This window comes from Pseudorca crassidens, chromosome 14 (genome assembly GCF_039906515.1).
Source record: "Pseudorca crassidens isolate mPseCra1 chromosome 14, mPseCra1.hap1, whole genome shotgun sequence".
Lineage (NCBI taxonomy): Eukaryota > Metazoa > Chordata > Mammalia > Artiodactyla > Delphinidae > Pseudorca > Pseudorca crassidens.
The window spans coordinates 73,544,964-73,562,304 of NC_090309.1; the positions used below are offsets into that span (position 1 = coordinate 73,544,964).

Consider the following 17,341-nt stretch of genomic DNA (forward strand, 5'->3'; position numbering starts at 1 on the left):
AATACTGGAAAACTGTTAGAATTATAAGACAATTTAACAAGGTGCCTGGATACAAAATCAGCATATAAAAATCAGCAACTTTACTGTATATCAAAAGTATTTATTTAGAATATAAGGGGGGAAAAGGTCTCATTCACATCAGCATTCTCATTGTTAAATGAACAAAGAAGAAATGCACAGCCATAAAACTTTACTGATTGACATAAAAGATTCCTGGATAAGTAGATACATATTATATTCCTGAATGAACTTGCTCAATATTTTAAAGATGTTATTTAGTTCTCTACTAATTCATCCATATATTCAGTTTTATTCAGGTTTCCTTAAATGAAAATTGACAGATAATTCACAAATTAACCTAGAAGAGAAAATACACAACATGAGCCAAGACTTAAAAAGAAAAAACATTGGTGGGGGGAGGAGTCTAGCCCTATCATATACCGAAACATGAGTTATGAAAAGGTATAGTACCTAAAATAATGTATTATTGATCCAAAGTAGAAACAGAACACTGGAACTAAATAGAGAGTCTAGAGACAAGCATGCATGTGTGTGTATATATATATATATATATATATATATATATATATATATATATATATATATATATGGCAATTTAGGATTAGATAAAGTTGGCATTTAACATCAGTGGGGAAGGGATGGGCTTTTGATAGTTACTATCTCTTCATTAAGTGATTTGAGGGATAGTTGAAAGGGGGGTGAAGAAGCTCTTTACCTCACTCTATGCAGATATAAATTCTAGGTAAAGTGGGAGGCTAAACATAAAATATAACTCTAGAAAAAAATGTTACAGAAGAAAACATTTTTATAATTTTGGTGTCAGAAAAGTCTCTTCAAACAATACATAGAGCTATGAAGGAAAATAGTTTTTGATGAAATAAAAATGAAAAACTTTTTCATGATGAAAGATGTCATAAACAGTAAAAAAAAAAAATTGAAATATGTATGATACCACAAGAATTTAGAGCTTCTACAAATCAGAAACTAAGACAAGCCAATAGGAGGAAAAAGCCAGCAAAGGTTGAGATGAGACAATTCAAGATGATGGCTCATAAATGTAAGTAGATGGCCATATAAATAGATGTTTATCTAATTTCAGTAGTTGTCAAGAAAATACAAATTAAAGTGACAATAAGAATTTTTTTGCCAGTTAGCAAAAATGAAAAATGAGTGACAATCATTCAAAATTTATCTCCAATCTCCAAACAATCTCCAAAATTTACAAGCAGCTCCTGCAGCTCAATATCAAAAAAACAAACAACCCAATCCAAAAATGGGCAGAAGACCTAAACAGACATTTCTCCAAAGAAGACATACAGATTGCCAACAAACACATGAAAAGATGCTCAACATCACTAATATTAGAGAAATGCAAATCAAAACTACAATGAGGTATCACCTCACACTGGTCAGAATGGCCATCATCAAAACATCTACAAACAATAAATGTTGGAGAGGGTGTGGAGAAAAGGGAACCCTCTTGCACTGTTGGTGGGAATGTAAATTGATACAGCCACTATGGAGAACAGTATGGAGGTTCCTTAAAAAACTAAAAATAAAATTACCATACGACCCAGCAATCCCACTACTGGGCATATACCCTGAGAAAACCATAATTCAAAAAGACTCATGTACCACAATGTTCACTGCAGCTCTATTTACAATAGCCAGGACATGGAAGCAACCTAAGTGTCCATCAACAGATGAATGGATAAAGAAGATGTGGCACATATATACAATGGAATATTACTCAGCCATAAAAAGAAATGAAATTGAGTTATTTGTAGTGAGGTGGGAGGACCCGGAGTCTCATACAGAGTGAAGTAAGTCAGAAAGAGAAAAACAAATACTGTATGCTAACACATATATATATGGAATCTAAAAAAAAATGGTTCTGAAGAACCTAGGGGCAGGACAGGAATAAAGACGCAGATGTAGAGAATGGACTTGAGGACACGGGGAGGGGGAAGGGTAAGCTGGGATGAAGTGAGAGAGTGGCATGGACATATATACCCTACCAAATGTAAAATAGATAGCTAGTGGGAAGCAGCCGCATGGCACAGGGAGATCTGCTTGGTGCTTTGTGTCCACCAAGAGGGGTGTGATAGGGAGGGTGGGAGGGAGACGCAAGACGGAGGAGAAATGGGGATATATGTATAGCTGATTCACTTTGTTATACAGCAGAAACTAACACACCATTGTAAAGCAATTATACTCCAATAAAGATGTTTAAAAAAAAAAAAGAAAAATGAGTGATAGTATCTGGTGATAGGGATATGCAGAAACAGGTAATTTGGTGTCATTGTTACTGGTACAGCTTTTTAGAAGGGCAGTTTGGCAGTTTCTGTCCAAATTTAAAGTGTACACATCCTTTTACGTAGCAATTCTTTCACCTCCTAGCCTTTTAAAATACCTCCTTGTGTGTGTTAAAATGTACATACAAGTATGTTTATGGCAGCATTTTTATTTAATAGTAGAAAATCAGAAACAACCTAAATGGCAATCAAAAAGGAAATAGTTACATAAATTACGGAATACCCATAATGTGGACTACCAGGGAGCAATTTTAAAGAATGAACTAGATCTAGATGTCTTTAATGGTGAGATGTGTTATTAAATTTAAAACAAGTTGCCAAGCAGTGTAGACGGCGTGATCCCATTAAAGCCCCATGGAAATGCTGAATATGCACATATCCAGTACCTAAGAGGGGGGTAGGAGTTGAGATGAAGAGAGACTTTTTTACTTTTTACTCTATATGCTTCATTTTATTTGAATTTTGTACTAGATTTCTGTACTTTAAAAAATACCATAAAGTTTTAAAATATGTACAGCTGACCGTTGAACAACGTGGGTTTGAACTGCACAGGTCCACTTCTGTGCAGATTTTTTTCAATAAGTAAATACTACAGTACTACACAGATCCGTGGTTGTTGAATCCAAGGACTTAGAACTGGGGATATGGAGGAACTGCACCCACATATGCTGAGGGCCAACTGCAAGTTATACTTAGATTTTCAACAGAGCAGAGGGCCACCCTCCAATTGTTGTTCAAGGGTCAGCTGTATTTAGATAGATGGTAAGATTGCTATCTTAATTTATTGAAATGTAATCTGTATCACATATTTCCATCCAGTTTTTTCATCCTTGCCTAAATGTGTAAGAAAAGGTCATATAAAATGAAGCTCTCTGTTCCTACCTCCTAAAATAATACCACTGAATGATCCAGTTAGTAATATTTATTGAGTCCTTGTAATGAATATTCCCCTATTCTTGGTAGCACTGAGAATAAATAGAAAGCTACTTTAACAATAGGTGCTATTAATTGAGTATTTACTATGGGCCAGACTCTGTACTAATGGCTTTATATCATCACCTCATATATGAGGTGGGTGATATAATGCCCATTGAACAGGAGAGCCTACGGATCAGATTGGTGAAGCAACTTACCCAAAGTGGAGCGTCACTTCAAGTTCTAGTACTTTTGAGTACAGAACCAATGCTTATAACATTTCCATATGAGGATATTCCAAGATATGATCCGAAAAAGGGAAATGACTGCTGATTGTTTTTTCCCTTGAGTTGATCCACCTTATGTGTGTATAGCCTTTGGCTCTCTAGTTATACCAATTTGACCAGACAGTAAATGTTAATTACTGGTAATGACAGGAACTTCTACCAAATGTAAACTGTATGATGTTTGTATTTCAGATTTAGGAGTCGGTTTACTTCATAAAAAATCATTAGAAAAGGGAGAATTATGCCAAAGACTTAAAGAACAATTAGATGCTCTTGAAAAAGAAACTGCATCTAAGCTATCAGAAATGGATTCATTTAACAATCAACTAAAGGTATTTATCTTCTATTATATTCATTTTTAGTTAGCTGCCTTTTACCTTCCTTATTTTGATTTAATTGAATAAATAACTGAAGCTATTATTGTTATATGTAGTACATTTCATAATTTATTTTATAATTTGAGCTATACCAGAATTGCAGGATTGTTTTTAATGTTCTCTGTGTATTATAAACATTGAGTCGTGTAAATAAACTTATAATTTACCATAGTTTCCAGTTTTTGATGACTGTTTTTATTGGCATCTATACATTTTCTTTTTTTTTTGCGGTACGCGGGCCTCTCACTGTTGTGGCCTCTCCCGTTGCGGAGCACAGGCTCCGGACGCACAGGCTCCGGACGCACAGGCTCAGCGGCCATGGCTCACAGGCCCAGCCGCTCCGCAGCATGTGGGATCTTCCCGGACCGGGGCACGAACCCGTGTCCCCTGCATCAGCAGGCGGACTCTCAACCACTGCGCCACCAGGGAAGCCCGCATCTATACATTTAAAAAATAATTACCTTTGTCAGTATTAGGATTAGATTAGATAAGATTTGTCAGTATTAAATCTCAGCCAGAATGATCTTAGGCAAATTTGAAAATGGGAAATATGGAAAATTTTAAATAGTCCAGGTTGTAGAGGCTCTTTTAACACACTAAATTCTTTTTTTTTTTACAATTTAATTAACCTTTGTGAAATAATGCCATAACCAATGAAATCCAAAGCATAATTTGGCACTAAAAATTTTGCATGAAAAGTAGATTCATGATCCATTATTTGCTGCAGTGGCAGAGCAGATGTCCAAAACGTATACCATATGCTTATCATTCTGTTCAGTGTTAGTTGTATACTGAAGCCATGCCCGTAAAAGAAAATATTAAAAGCTAGCAACCAGAGTAATGGCATATGATTAAAATTTGGGACTAGTTTCAGTTACTCCCTTGCTAATGAAGCGTGAAGTTTTTAGAGCATAATGTATTACAGAGCTTTTCAGGCAGCTCTCTGTCTCTTCATGTGACTTTCATTTTGCTGACTTATTTAGAGTAATGTTACACCAACCATAGAGTAAACAGAATGGTAAAAGAAACCATGGTGGCTTCAGTTAAGAAAGGGAAGTTTGAGGTGAATAATGTAAATAATACATTCTACCCAAGCATATATTCTGTAGAAAAAAAATTTAAAGAAAACCAAATAATTTGTCTTTGATGGACAGACAAACCAGCCAAGTTATCTTCCCTACATTATTTTTTTAAAATCTGTACATAGTTTAATTGGCTTTTTATCTGCCTTATCTTACAGTGTGGGAATATGGATGACTCTGTTCTTCAGTGCCTTTTGTCTCTGCTAAGCTGTCTCAACAACCTCTTCCTCTTACTTAAGGTTATTTTCTAATATCTAGCTCCTTTTCTTTGAGTTACTTTACTGTTTTTTTTAAAAAACTAGACTATTCTTTGCATTTATCTAAATATCCTTGTTTGAAATAACATATACAGTATAAACATTTTTCTTTCTGCTTGCTTAAATATCCTTCTGCTGTCTCACTGCCTGTTTGAGTCTAATGCTAGGAATCACTAGGGTTGCCCAGAGTAACCTTTCTCATGAGGAGCCCAGGACTCTGAGAAATATTTCCTGGTTCCCGTACAACATCCCTGTGAGTTGGGCTAACTGATGGGATGATTACTCATTCAATTAAAAGGGAAACTAAGGGAATGTGAGATTAAATTATTTACCCATATCACTGAAATTATTGTTTAAAATAAAACTTACACCTTCTGAAATCTAGTGCAAGGTTATGTCACGTATATATCAGGCTGCTTCCTAATACTGCTATAAGATTTTTCTTTAAGAAAAATCTTAAAGAACCAATAATGCAGGTGCAGCTTTAGTTTTGTCTAGTTATCAGGCCTCATATTTAGATACCCTTGCACCACAGATAAAAATGTTTAAATCATATTTATAAACAAGTAGTTCACTTTGTCATGTATAGATAGCACAAAGAATATTTAAAACATTCAGTGAATTCCTATTTTAATTTAGTTTAAAGAAAGTTGCTTTATATTTACCACTTGCTGACCCTAGTAGATCTTTGACTGTATTCTACTCAGTACTAAAATGGATGGCAATGGGGCAATTACATATATATACACAATGAAGACGAGAACATAAGTAGAGCTCATTTGTTACCTAAGCAAAGGTAGGGCAGTTGGAAAGATGGTATCATCCTTTCCTTTATAGCATGAATGGCCAGATTATCTGGTCTTAGAACTTTTGCTGCAGATCACACAGAAATGTAAACCTAAGTGTTTCTTCACGTATACAGTGCAGTTTGATGATATTTGTGGACTGTACTCACACACCGAAGTCTGATTCTTCGAGTTAGCATTTGATTCTCCACAGGCTAGCAGATTATTCTTGTCTCTTGTTTTCCTTTCTTCCTTCTGCTTCCTGCCTTCCAACCTTTCACTGCTTGTTGAGGTTTCATCAGAGGCAATTTAGGAATGTAAAAGGGAATGAAACCTATACTGTCAGAGTGGTCAGGAGACCGACTGTTGTTACAGAAAGCAAGAAAAGAGGCTTTCTGTAGTCATTGGAAATGATACAGAGCAGTCAGTTAACTTAGTACTGAAAAGTATCCATTGAATTGTCAACAAGGAGACCTTTGAAGACCTTTCTGAAAGTGCCATCTCAGTTGAGTGACCAGCAGAGGCTGGATTGCGGCAGATCAGGAATGAATGGGAGCTGAGGAGGGGTGGAGTGCGTGTAAACAACTCTTTAGGAGAGTGAAAAGAGAGCATGAGGAAAACTTTGTTTGTTTAAGAAAGATGACAAAGGATACAAAGTTTCAGTTATGTAAGATGGATAAGTTGTGAAACCCACTGCACAGCATGGTGACTATAATTAGAAAATTTCAACTATACAATACAGTATTGTTAAGAGTATATATCTTAAACATTCTCCCACAGAAAGAAAGAGAGAGAGGAAGGGAGGGAGGGAGGGAGGAAAGAAAGGGGGGGGAGAGAAGAAGGGGGGGAGGAGGGAATGGTAACTATATGAGGAAATGAATATGTTAATTAGCTTGATTATGGTGATCATTTCACAGTGTATATGTGTATTGAAGCAGCAAATTGTATACCTTAAATATATACAGTTTTTATTTACCAATTATACTTTAATAAAGTTGAAAAATAAAAGAATAATTAGGACCACCCTTGAAAGTGGTATCACCTTTTTGTGCAGCTTATGGATACATGAGGAATGGATAGTTTCTGTTAGGACCGGAGAATGGAAATGGAGAAAATTAAGCTTTTTAGGTAACTAACCTTATCCATCTCAGTGTCTTAAAGATGATTGCCAGGCTCAAGCCAAATATTTCGTTGCTGAATTCCCAGCACCTAGAACAGTGCATGGAACATCATGTATGGCAATACACACTTGTTGAATGAATGAATGGTTTTGAATGTTCTCAGTCAGAAAATATACAGCATTTAGAGTTAGTATTGGTATATAGAGTTTATGAGAAAAAAAGTAGAAAGAAATTAGTCAAAAAACAGCAGAAAACCATGTATCACAGGTTTTAGGAAAACTTCTGATTCCATGTAATTTATTCTTTTAAGTAAAGGCTATTTTTTAAATTCAAAAAAAGGAAGAAAGAAAAGAAAGACAAGACTTAAAGTAGAAGAGAGAGGAAGGGAAGGAGGAGGAAAGTGAGAGATTGAGATTGACCATATAAAGTAGTGATAATTGATGGAGCAAAGTCCCAAGGAAGCAGACTAAGATATAATCTGGAGCATAGATTGAAGGACGAGAGAAAAAGAATACTTCCAGTGTAACATATGGGGATAAGATAGGTGTGAAGTCGGCTAAATTTGTTGGTAGAGAGTAGGAAGTTGATAGCTTCAAAACCTAAAATCAGAAGCAAGTTAGATCATTACAAAGAGTCTTCATGGGTGGTTGAGGACATGGAATAACTCAAACTAGACTAGAAGGAGATGGATGCAGATGTAGGAAGTTTTATTGCTTTTGAGATGGAAAGATGAGGGAATTCCAGTCTGGCTTAATGAGGCAAGATTATTGGCTGGTAGTGAAAAGAATGAATGGAAGATTGGGAAATTTCAGGAGTGAAAAGTAGGCATGAAATACACATCTTAGTGGGGGTGGGGAGTGCAAGCTTAGTAGAGGAAAACAGTAGGTGTCCTGAGCAATGTTGAATGCCTATTTGAAGTTGGAGTTCATAAATTTAAATTGAAAACAGCAGGCCTAATTGTGTCTTTTTTTTTTCCCCACCAAAAGTTCAGCTGTTTATGTGTAAGCATGGAAAAGGATGATGACATAGGTTAATAGATTCATACGGGTTTGAGGTTTTAATAGACATGGGCAGATAGGGAGGAACAAGGGAACTACAGATCTTAACACAGTAACTGTGATAAACATGAACTCTGAAATAGGTACTGGACATGAAGGGATATGAAGAGAGGATGATGGGATCAACAGAATGGAGGTCTCAGTGAGGTTGGAAACCTGTTGAAATGGATGTACCATATATAAGAAAAGCTTGAAGGATAAGAACTTAAGTTTGGAAAATGGGATACTGATCAGTGGTAGTTCTCTTTGTGATGATGACAAGATTCAGGGTATAATAATGCAAATGAGGGATTAAATGGAGTCAAAAAAATCATTGTTGAGGAGATCAGTTGTTTTGTTTTTACTTTTTTTAGTTAAAATGAGAAGTTTTATTTTCGATGGATTTTATTTTATTTATTTATTTTTTTTAACATCTTTATTGGAGTATAATTGCTTTACAATGGTGTGTTAGTTTCTGCTTTACAACAAAATGAATCAATTATATATATACATATGTCCCCATATCTCTTCCCTCTTGCATCTCCCTCCCTCCCACCCTCCCTATCCCACCCCTCCAGGCGGTCACAAAGCACCGAGCTGATCTCCCTGTGCTATGCGGCTGCTTCCCACTAGCTATCTACCTTACGTTTGGTAGTGTATATATGTCCATGCCACTCTCTCGCTTTGTCACAGTTTACCCTTCCTCCTCCCCATATCCTCAAGTCCATTCTCTAGTGGGTCTGTGTCTTTATTCTTGTTTTACCCCTAGCTTCTTCATGACATTTTTTTTTCTTAAATTCCATATATATGTGTTAGCATACGCTATTTGTCTCTCTCTTTCTGACTTACTTCACTCTGTATGACAGACTCTAGGTCTACCCACCTCATTACAAATAGCTCAATTTCGTTTCTTTTTATGGCTGAGTAATATTCCATTGTATATATGTGCCACATCTTCTTTATCCATTCATCCGATGATGGACACTTAGGTTGTTTCCATCTCCGGGCTATTGTAAGTAGAGCTGCAGTGAACATTATGGTACATGACTCTTTTTGAATTATGGTTTTCTCAGGGTATATGCCCAGTAGTGGGATTGCTGGGTCATATGGTAGTTAAGGAACCTCCATACTGTTCTCCACAGTGGCTGTATCAATTTACATTCCCACCAACAGTGCAAGAGGGTTCCCTTTTCTCCACACCCTCTCCAGCATTTGTTTGTAGATTTTTTGATGATGGCCATTCTGACTGGTGTGAGATGATATCTCATTGTAGTTTTGATTTGCATTTCTCTAATGGTTAGTGATGTTGAGCATTCTTTCATGTGTTTGTCCATGGATTTTATCACAATAGAAAGTTATAATCCTCCTACTATGATGCTCTTAAACTTTATAACCTTCTTAAACCATATACACTTTTTTATAATTATGTTTTATAAAACTATCTATACAGAAGATCTGTTGTCAAATACTTACATTTGCATAAATCCTATTTGTGTTTTTCAGTATTTTTTTCAATAATTCTGAGGCAGGAAAGGAACAGTGCCAAGGGATAATTAAGCCTTCTTATCTGTATAATATTCACTTGGAAAATTTTCCTCCAGGGTGCTGAAATACATATGTTTAGCCCCAAGAATGAACATTGAGAATGCTTTTGAATTCATAGTTTCTGGTCACTTAGAATGACTTAGCAGAGCTGCCCAAGTCCTGTCAGCACCCTGGACACCAGTTCTTACAGTTTTCAACTCAGCATCAGATAAACCACATGCTCTTAGTTGTTACTTGACTGACATTTCCCAGGTTACTATTTCAATCCCTACCTTTCTTTTTTTTTTTTTTTTTAACATCTTTATTGGAGTATAATTGCTTTACAATGATGTGTTAGTTTCTGCTGTATAACAACATGAATCAGCTATACATATATCCCCATTTCTTCTCCGTCTTGCGTCTCCCTCCCACCCTCCCTATCCCACCCCTCTTGGTGGACACAAAGCACCAAGCGGATCTCCCTGTGCCATGCGGCTGCTTCCCACTAGCTGTCTGTTTTACATTTGGTAGTGTATATATGTCCATGCCACTCTCTCACTTCGTCCCAGCTTACACTTCCCCCTCCCCGTGTTTGAGGAGATCAGTCTGAGTTGAGGTTTTGATGGGGTCATCTACATTGATGTCAAAGACTGGAAGAATAATGAAAATGAATGAATGAGGATCAGTGACCAGGTGATCCATAGATGACAATAAAGAGGAATGGGAGGGTGGTACTGCTGGATGTTATTCTGAGCCTCAGAAAAAGATGGAGTTTGTAAGAGTAAGAAGAAATAATCATCTAGAAATGGCAATGAAGAGCAAAGAAAATACTCAGGCCAGAAACTGGTAAACCATCCTCAACCAAGCAGTCAAATTTAACATTACCCAAATGGCAGAAGCTGACATTATGTGTCTCCTGATATGATGTGCTGAAAAAGACACATCACTTCTTTTTTTTTTTTTTTAAGACACATCACTTCTATACTATTTTGCCAAAAATATTTCATCTGTGTAAGTGTAAGGAAATAATCAGACAAACTCAAATTGTGGTTTGGTCTGTAAAATAGCTGACTAACCCACACTCTAAAAATGTGAATCTCATAAAAGATGGAGGAAATCTTCTTACAATGATGAAATGAAGTGTATGGTCCTTGATTGGATTATGGAGCCAAAAAAAGGCTGTTATTAAGGACAATATTTACACTATTGGGAGGGAACATCTTTTGAATATGAATTCTGTATTAAGATTATTATGTCACTATTAAATTTCTTTAGTTTGGTACTGACATTGACACCGTAGTTACATAGAATAATGATGACGTTCTAGGGGTGAAAGCATCAGCGTCTTCAACTTAGTCAAATTTTTTGTAGATCTGAAAGTTTTCAAAATAAAAACTTGGAGAAAAATTACGTTGCAAAATGTCAAATGTTTATGAAAATGAAATAGTAGAATAAGTATATTTTTAAATTATAACAAACACTGGAAGATGGAGAGGAGATGGGGGATAGTGTAAATGAGCAGATTCCCCATATTCCATATCAGGAGTCAATAACTATTTTCTAATTCATAAGATATACTAATAATAGGATTTATTAAAGGCTTTATCTGTGACTGGCACTGTTCTAAATGTTTTACTTATATTAATTTATTTAATCCTTAATATTAACCCGTTGAGGTAGGTCCTATTATTTGTTCACATTTCACATAGGAGTAAATTAAGTTGCACAGAGGTAGCAAGCAGAAATTCAACCCAGAGAGTCAGGATTTGACCTTAAATGGTTATATTTTTGTTAAAAAGATGAAAATTTATAAGCTAAGTGTTCAACTTAAGAAGCTAGAAAAAGACTAGCGTAATAAAGGGAAAAAAGTAGAAGGAAATTAGTGAAACAGAACACAGATATTTAATACAGAGAATCAAGAAAGCCAAAATTTGACTCTCTTTATAGATTAATAAAATTATCAAACCTTTGGCAAGACTTAATTTAAAGACAAAATAAAAATAAAGGAGTGAAAAAGAGCTATAACTAAATACATTGCAAACAATAAAAGAGAAGGGACTATTATGAAAAATTTTGCACATAAATATGAAAACGTAGGTGAAATGAACAAATCAGAATTTGCTGAAACTGGCTCAAGAAAAATAAAATATTTATGTAGCTCTATTGTCACAAAATATTTTAATTCCATAGTTTAAAATCTTCCCTAAAAGAGAATCCAGACCTAGAATTTTACTGAAGGAATAAATAACTCCAGTCTTATACATCTGTTTCAAAATGTAGAAGAGGGAATATTCCCAACTTATTGTATGAAACTATCATAAACCTCAAAATTTGATAAGAATAGTATGAGAAAGGATCATTATAGACCAATTTAGCATAGAGGCAAAAATTCTAAAGAATATTGCAAAGTTGAATGTGGAAATTTATAAGAAGGATACTCCATTATGACCAAGTTGGATTTATCTTAGCCATGCAAAGATGATTTGACATGTAAAACTGTTGACTGTAATTTGCCATATAAACAGATTAAAGGAGAAAAATAGTATGCTTATCTCACTAAATGCAGAAAAGGTATTTGATAAAATTTAACATCTATTCATGATGAAAAAATGAAAAAGTTATTAGCATATTAGGAATGGAAGAGAACTTCCTTAACCTGAAAAGAATGATCTGTTATTCCGTTAAGACGGAGTACAGTTCTTTTCGTTAAGTGCAGATTGTTTACTTCTTTTCAGTTAACTGATAGTTTTTTTTTATTTGAAGTATAGTTCATTTACAGTGTTGTGTTAATTTCTGCTGTACAGCAAAGTGATAGTTAACTGATAGATTTAACCAGGACCTCCTGGAAGCAGGACTTAACTCAGAGGAGTGAGTCTAATGATAAGAATTTCTAGGATCATTGTAAGTCAGGCAGAGGAAATGTTTTTGAGAAGCCCTGTGGTGCTCTTCAAATCGTATTAATATGCATAGACTATGGTTTATGTATTTTCATTCATCCAGTAAATACTAATTAAATAACTACACTGTACCAGGCTCTCTGTTGGGTGGGGATACCTTGATGAAAGACAGTCCTGTTGTCCAGAAACTCACTCCAGTGGAGACAGTCATACAGTCAGAAGACGCTGCCTGTGATAGGGGAATGCACAGAACGTCTTGGGGAGCACAAGGAAGCTCGTTAATTCACACACTGGAGGAATGGGCTAATGAAGGAAGACTTGGAACAGTATTTTAAAGGACAAGTTAGAGGGCTAACCTTAGAGCCATATTAAGATCAGACATTAATTTGACTCCTCTTCACTCTCCTTTTAAACTTATAATTCTATTTATGACTTCAGCCAATAATATAGCTAATATTTACTGAGGACTTACTATGTGCCCTGCCCTATTGTAAGCACTTTATGTGTATTAACCCATTCAGTCCTCATAGCAGTGTTATGAGGCATGTACTATAATTAACCCCATTTTACGATGAGGAGACTGTTAAGTAACTTTCCTAAGATTACTCAGCTAGTCACAGATAGAGCCTGATTCAGACCTTGGCGTTCTTATTCCAGACCAGTGCTCCATGTGCCCTTATCACTAAACCACACTGCTTCTCCACAGATTGTAACCATTGTAGCCTTCCGCTTTTCAATAGAGTTGTTTGGTTTTTTTTTAAACGATTTTTTTGATGTGGACCATTTTTAAAGTCTTTATTGATTTGTTACAATATTGCTTCTGTTTTATGTTTTGGTTTTTTGGCCGCGAGGCATGTGGGATCTTAGCTCCCTGACCAGGGATCGAACCTGCACCCCCTGCATTGGAAGGCGAAATCTTAACCACTGGACCGCCAGGAAGTCTCATCAATAGAGTTTAGAGAAAGGTGCAACAAAGAGAACTACAGAAGCTGAGATCTGTGAAAACTTTGCTATGAATGTAGTATTTGTATTCTTGTTGTCTTAAGCTGCAAGTCTTGATCTTAGACATTTTGGGCATAGTCTCTGGATACCACATTTTCTCAGATTAGATCTACCATTTCAATCGAGTTAAAAGGGTTCACCTATAAAATATTAAGAAGTAGAGCTTAGGTTGTTTTCATTTGTTTGTGGTTTGGAGTTTTGTTTTTGTGTGTAGATAGATGCCCCAAGACATCTTTTACCAAAAAATTCTATCTAAATGTTGTTGAAGCTCCCACCTTTGCCATGAAGTCTCTTTTGTTTACTTTAGGTTTTTGTGGGAGTTTTTTGGGTTTTTTTCCTCTTCCTTATCCCAGGCTTTTTCTACTCCCTTGTTCAGGATTCTATAGATTCCAAGTAAAAGAAATTTAGTTCAAAATAGTTAAGCTGAAAAGAGTGGTTATTGCAAGAGTACTAAGACCATTGACTGAATCAGTAGATGGGGCAGTTCCTAGACACAGGAATGAAGTTGGAGATTTGGTTCCCCCAGCACTCCCTCTCTCTCCAACTCTATCTCTAATCTTTGCTTCTCTCTTTCCTGTTTTGACTTCATTCCTACCCCTGATGGCCTCACTAGGAAGTGGGGCAGCTCCAGGTTTACCTTATCCCATTTTAATGAGTTTAGTGAAGGAAAGACTTCTTTCTGCCCTCTTCAATATATCTGAATCCTGGGAAGGGCTTGTGGCCCAGCCTGGATCATGTGCACATCCTTTGAACCAGTCATTCTTGCCAGGGAGGTGAGGTGCTGTGATTGTTTTAGATCCAGTGACCACACTTGGGTGGGAGTTAGGAGCACTGAATCTGACAGACTCATCAAAACCACATAGAAGGGTGGGATTGGGGGGTAAATCAGCTTCCCAAAAGGAGGAAGAGTGCAGTTAGCAGAAGAGGGAAAGGAAATGCTGAACAGATAGTCACAAGTTTCTGCGAAGACACTTACCTATATCCCATATTTTGGCACTTTACTTTGAGACTGAACTCTTTGAAGACAAGGACTATGGACTTGGGAGTCAAGACGGCCTTGGATTGGATCGCTGTGAATCTTTATAGCACTTTGCAGTGAGCTAGATGCTCAATAAACAATTGTTTATTTTAATCCCTGTTTGGAATATTTTTCATTATTTTGGCCCATTCTAGTCATGGTTTTAGGTAGACATTATCTTTTCCATTTTTAGTTATTAAATTATTTAATATATTATTATTTAAATTAAATAAATATTGAATAATTATTAAATTATTGAATAATTGCTTCTGTGTTTAGTTCACTATTTTACTGGGTAAAAGTTATGGGTAACTTGGTTAAACTACATGTGTCAAAAATATGACTGAGCAAAATTCCTCTTCAAATGTTAGAATAAGAAAATTGTTTCCCTGTATTTTTAATAGATTGCTTTTTTATTGAAAAGGAAGTACCAAATCAAAGAATTAGCTTGTGAAAGATTCTGTGTTCCTTAGAAATGAATTAATATAAAAGCAGATGATTTTAACATGCATTTGTCCTCATTGGCCACATACCTTAAATACTTAATGTTTTCAAGAATTTTTCAATCATCTGGATTTTTTAAGACTTTTAATCTTTTTACTTTAGTTAAACTTGCTTTATGATTTTTATCTTTTAATGCAGTTGCCACATTTTTGCATAAGACAAAAGTATTTAAATCAATGCCACGTTAACTTCTTATTTTCTCCTTAGGAACTGAGAGAAAGCTACAATACACAGCAGTTAGCCCTTGAACAACTTTATAAGATCAAACGTGACAAGCTGAGGGAAATTGAAAGAAAACGATTAGAGCTAATACAGAAAAAGAAACTAGAAGACGAGGCTACAAGGTAATATAGTTGATAAATTTATTATACTATATTGCTATTAGAATTCTAATTTTGTTGCCCATATTTTTAGTTTGACTATGAAAAATTAAGGGGAATAAAATGATTATCCTAAGATGCTAATTAGATACTAAATTTTAGAAGTTCAGTCCTTCTTTTGTGGACTGAGTTTACAGTAACCAATTTTATGTTCCATTAGTGAAAAATACAGACTTTTGAGTCAGACCTGATTTAGAATTCTTGATCTACCACTTACTATCTGGATGATCTTGGTTAAGTCACTTTACCTTTTGGAACCTCAGTTTTTCCATCTGAAAAATAGAAGCATTAATGCATACCTCATAAGTAACTCAGAATTAAATAAAACTAAAGAACCAAGTATAATGTTTTGCAGGTAATAAGCACTCATTATTTCTCTCTCTCAATAATAAATCCATGACCGTTTCCTGAAAAATCATGAAAACCAAGTACTTAATTTTATAGAGTGTAATACTGAGTGTAGAAATGCCATGTTGATGCAGGCTTCTTTGTATATATCTGAGCTATATCAACTGCCTACATTTATAGCAAGGAAAAGTGAGACAGTTGTGGTATCTGAAGCTTAGAACCATTCATTTAGAGACTTCGCATGATTTTTTTTTCTATCGGTAAGATTCTATTTCTAATATGTTCCTATGTTTCTCCCAAGTTCTCTAGTGTCAGAGATTATTATAATTAGTGAACAAATATCAATAAACCAACATTTCTTTGCCCTGGAGAAGAGTAGACAATAATGTCTATGAAAGAGCTAATAGTTACTGGGAAGGCAAGAAAGACACATTACCATATAGCAGGCCTCTTTTCTTAATGGCTTTAGAATAACCACTTAAACACATTTTTACTGAGTGGTCACTGTTGACTGCGATACAGGTAGTCTCTGGGTTACTCCTTGCCCCTAGATTTCTCATAATTCTAGTAGGAGAGTCAGACAGCTAAACAAATAGCTATAATATTCTTTATTCTAAGACCCCTACTTTTGTGATTCCCTAACAAGAGATCCCAGAATAATATAGACGTGGAGACAGTAAAGTTCAAATTAAGGCTTTTATTTGCCACCTAACTTGTGCCACTTAACATTGCACAAGGGAACTGTGCAGTGCAGTCCCTGTGTTAGAGTTTTCTTTTTTTTTTCTTCTATTTGAATTTATTCATTTTGGGCTCTCCCTTAGATATAAGAAGTCCATTTCTAAAAAGTAAAATGAGTAGTTGTCAAAGAAATTGACAGACATGAAAATAAATCATCAAAATCAAAATAAATTAGTCACATTCAGAATGTTCCACAAATATTATTTTAAGTCTTCTGAAGAGCATCCTCAAATAAAACAACTTTTATTCATTCATTCATTAGTAGTAAATAATCTTCTTGATTGACAGAGATGGAGACTGTCATGTGCTAGTAAGAATTTTCTCTTTACATATGCAAGTATCTTGATATCTCTCCATCATTGCTCACAATTCCTTTCAGGCCAACAGACCGTATTAGTAATACACATTTTCATTTTATTCATTGTCCTCGCACATTATCCTGCTTTAGTAGAGGGAAGAAATCAGAACATGTAGAATTGGTCCAGAGCTGGGTCTTAGTACTACATCTTGATTTCTTGGCCATTTGCTCAGGTATGTTGCCTTCTCGTCCCAAGCTATTGGTAATAGTCAGGTTTTCACATTGTAGATGTGGCCTCTTTGTCCAACTTCTGAAGCATCTTCTGGCCATGGACCAGTTTCTCATCCACAAACACGCACATAGAAACTTTACCAAAATTTAATTTTTTATTCTCTTAACTCTCTAGTCTTTATCCCAGTAAATATGTGGCAGGTA

The 17,341-nt window shown here is 35.5% G+C and overlaps 1 protein-coding gene across 10 annotated transcripts in view; it reads left to right on the forward strand.

Moving 5' to 3' along the window:
• ITSN2 (intersectin 2) overlaps positions 1–17,341 on the forward strand; it is a 158,769-nt gene that overhangs the window by 65,230 nt on the left and 76,198 nt on the right. For 9 of the 10 annotated variants that reach the window (XM_067703576.1, XM_067703570.1, XM_067703571.1 and 6 more), the window contains 3 exons: positions 3,731–3,870; positions 5,156–5,236; positions 15,350–15,486. In XM_067703576.1, the coding sequence (XP_067559677.1) occupies positions 3,731–3,870; positions 5,156–5,236; positions 15,350–15,486 (358 nt within the window). The remainder of the gene's footprint in view (positions 1–3,730; positions 3,871–5,155; positions 5,237–15,349; positions 15,487–17,341) is intronic. The other variant, XM_067703574.1, reaches the window with a different exon arrangement.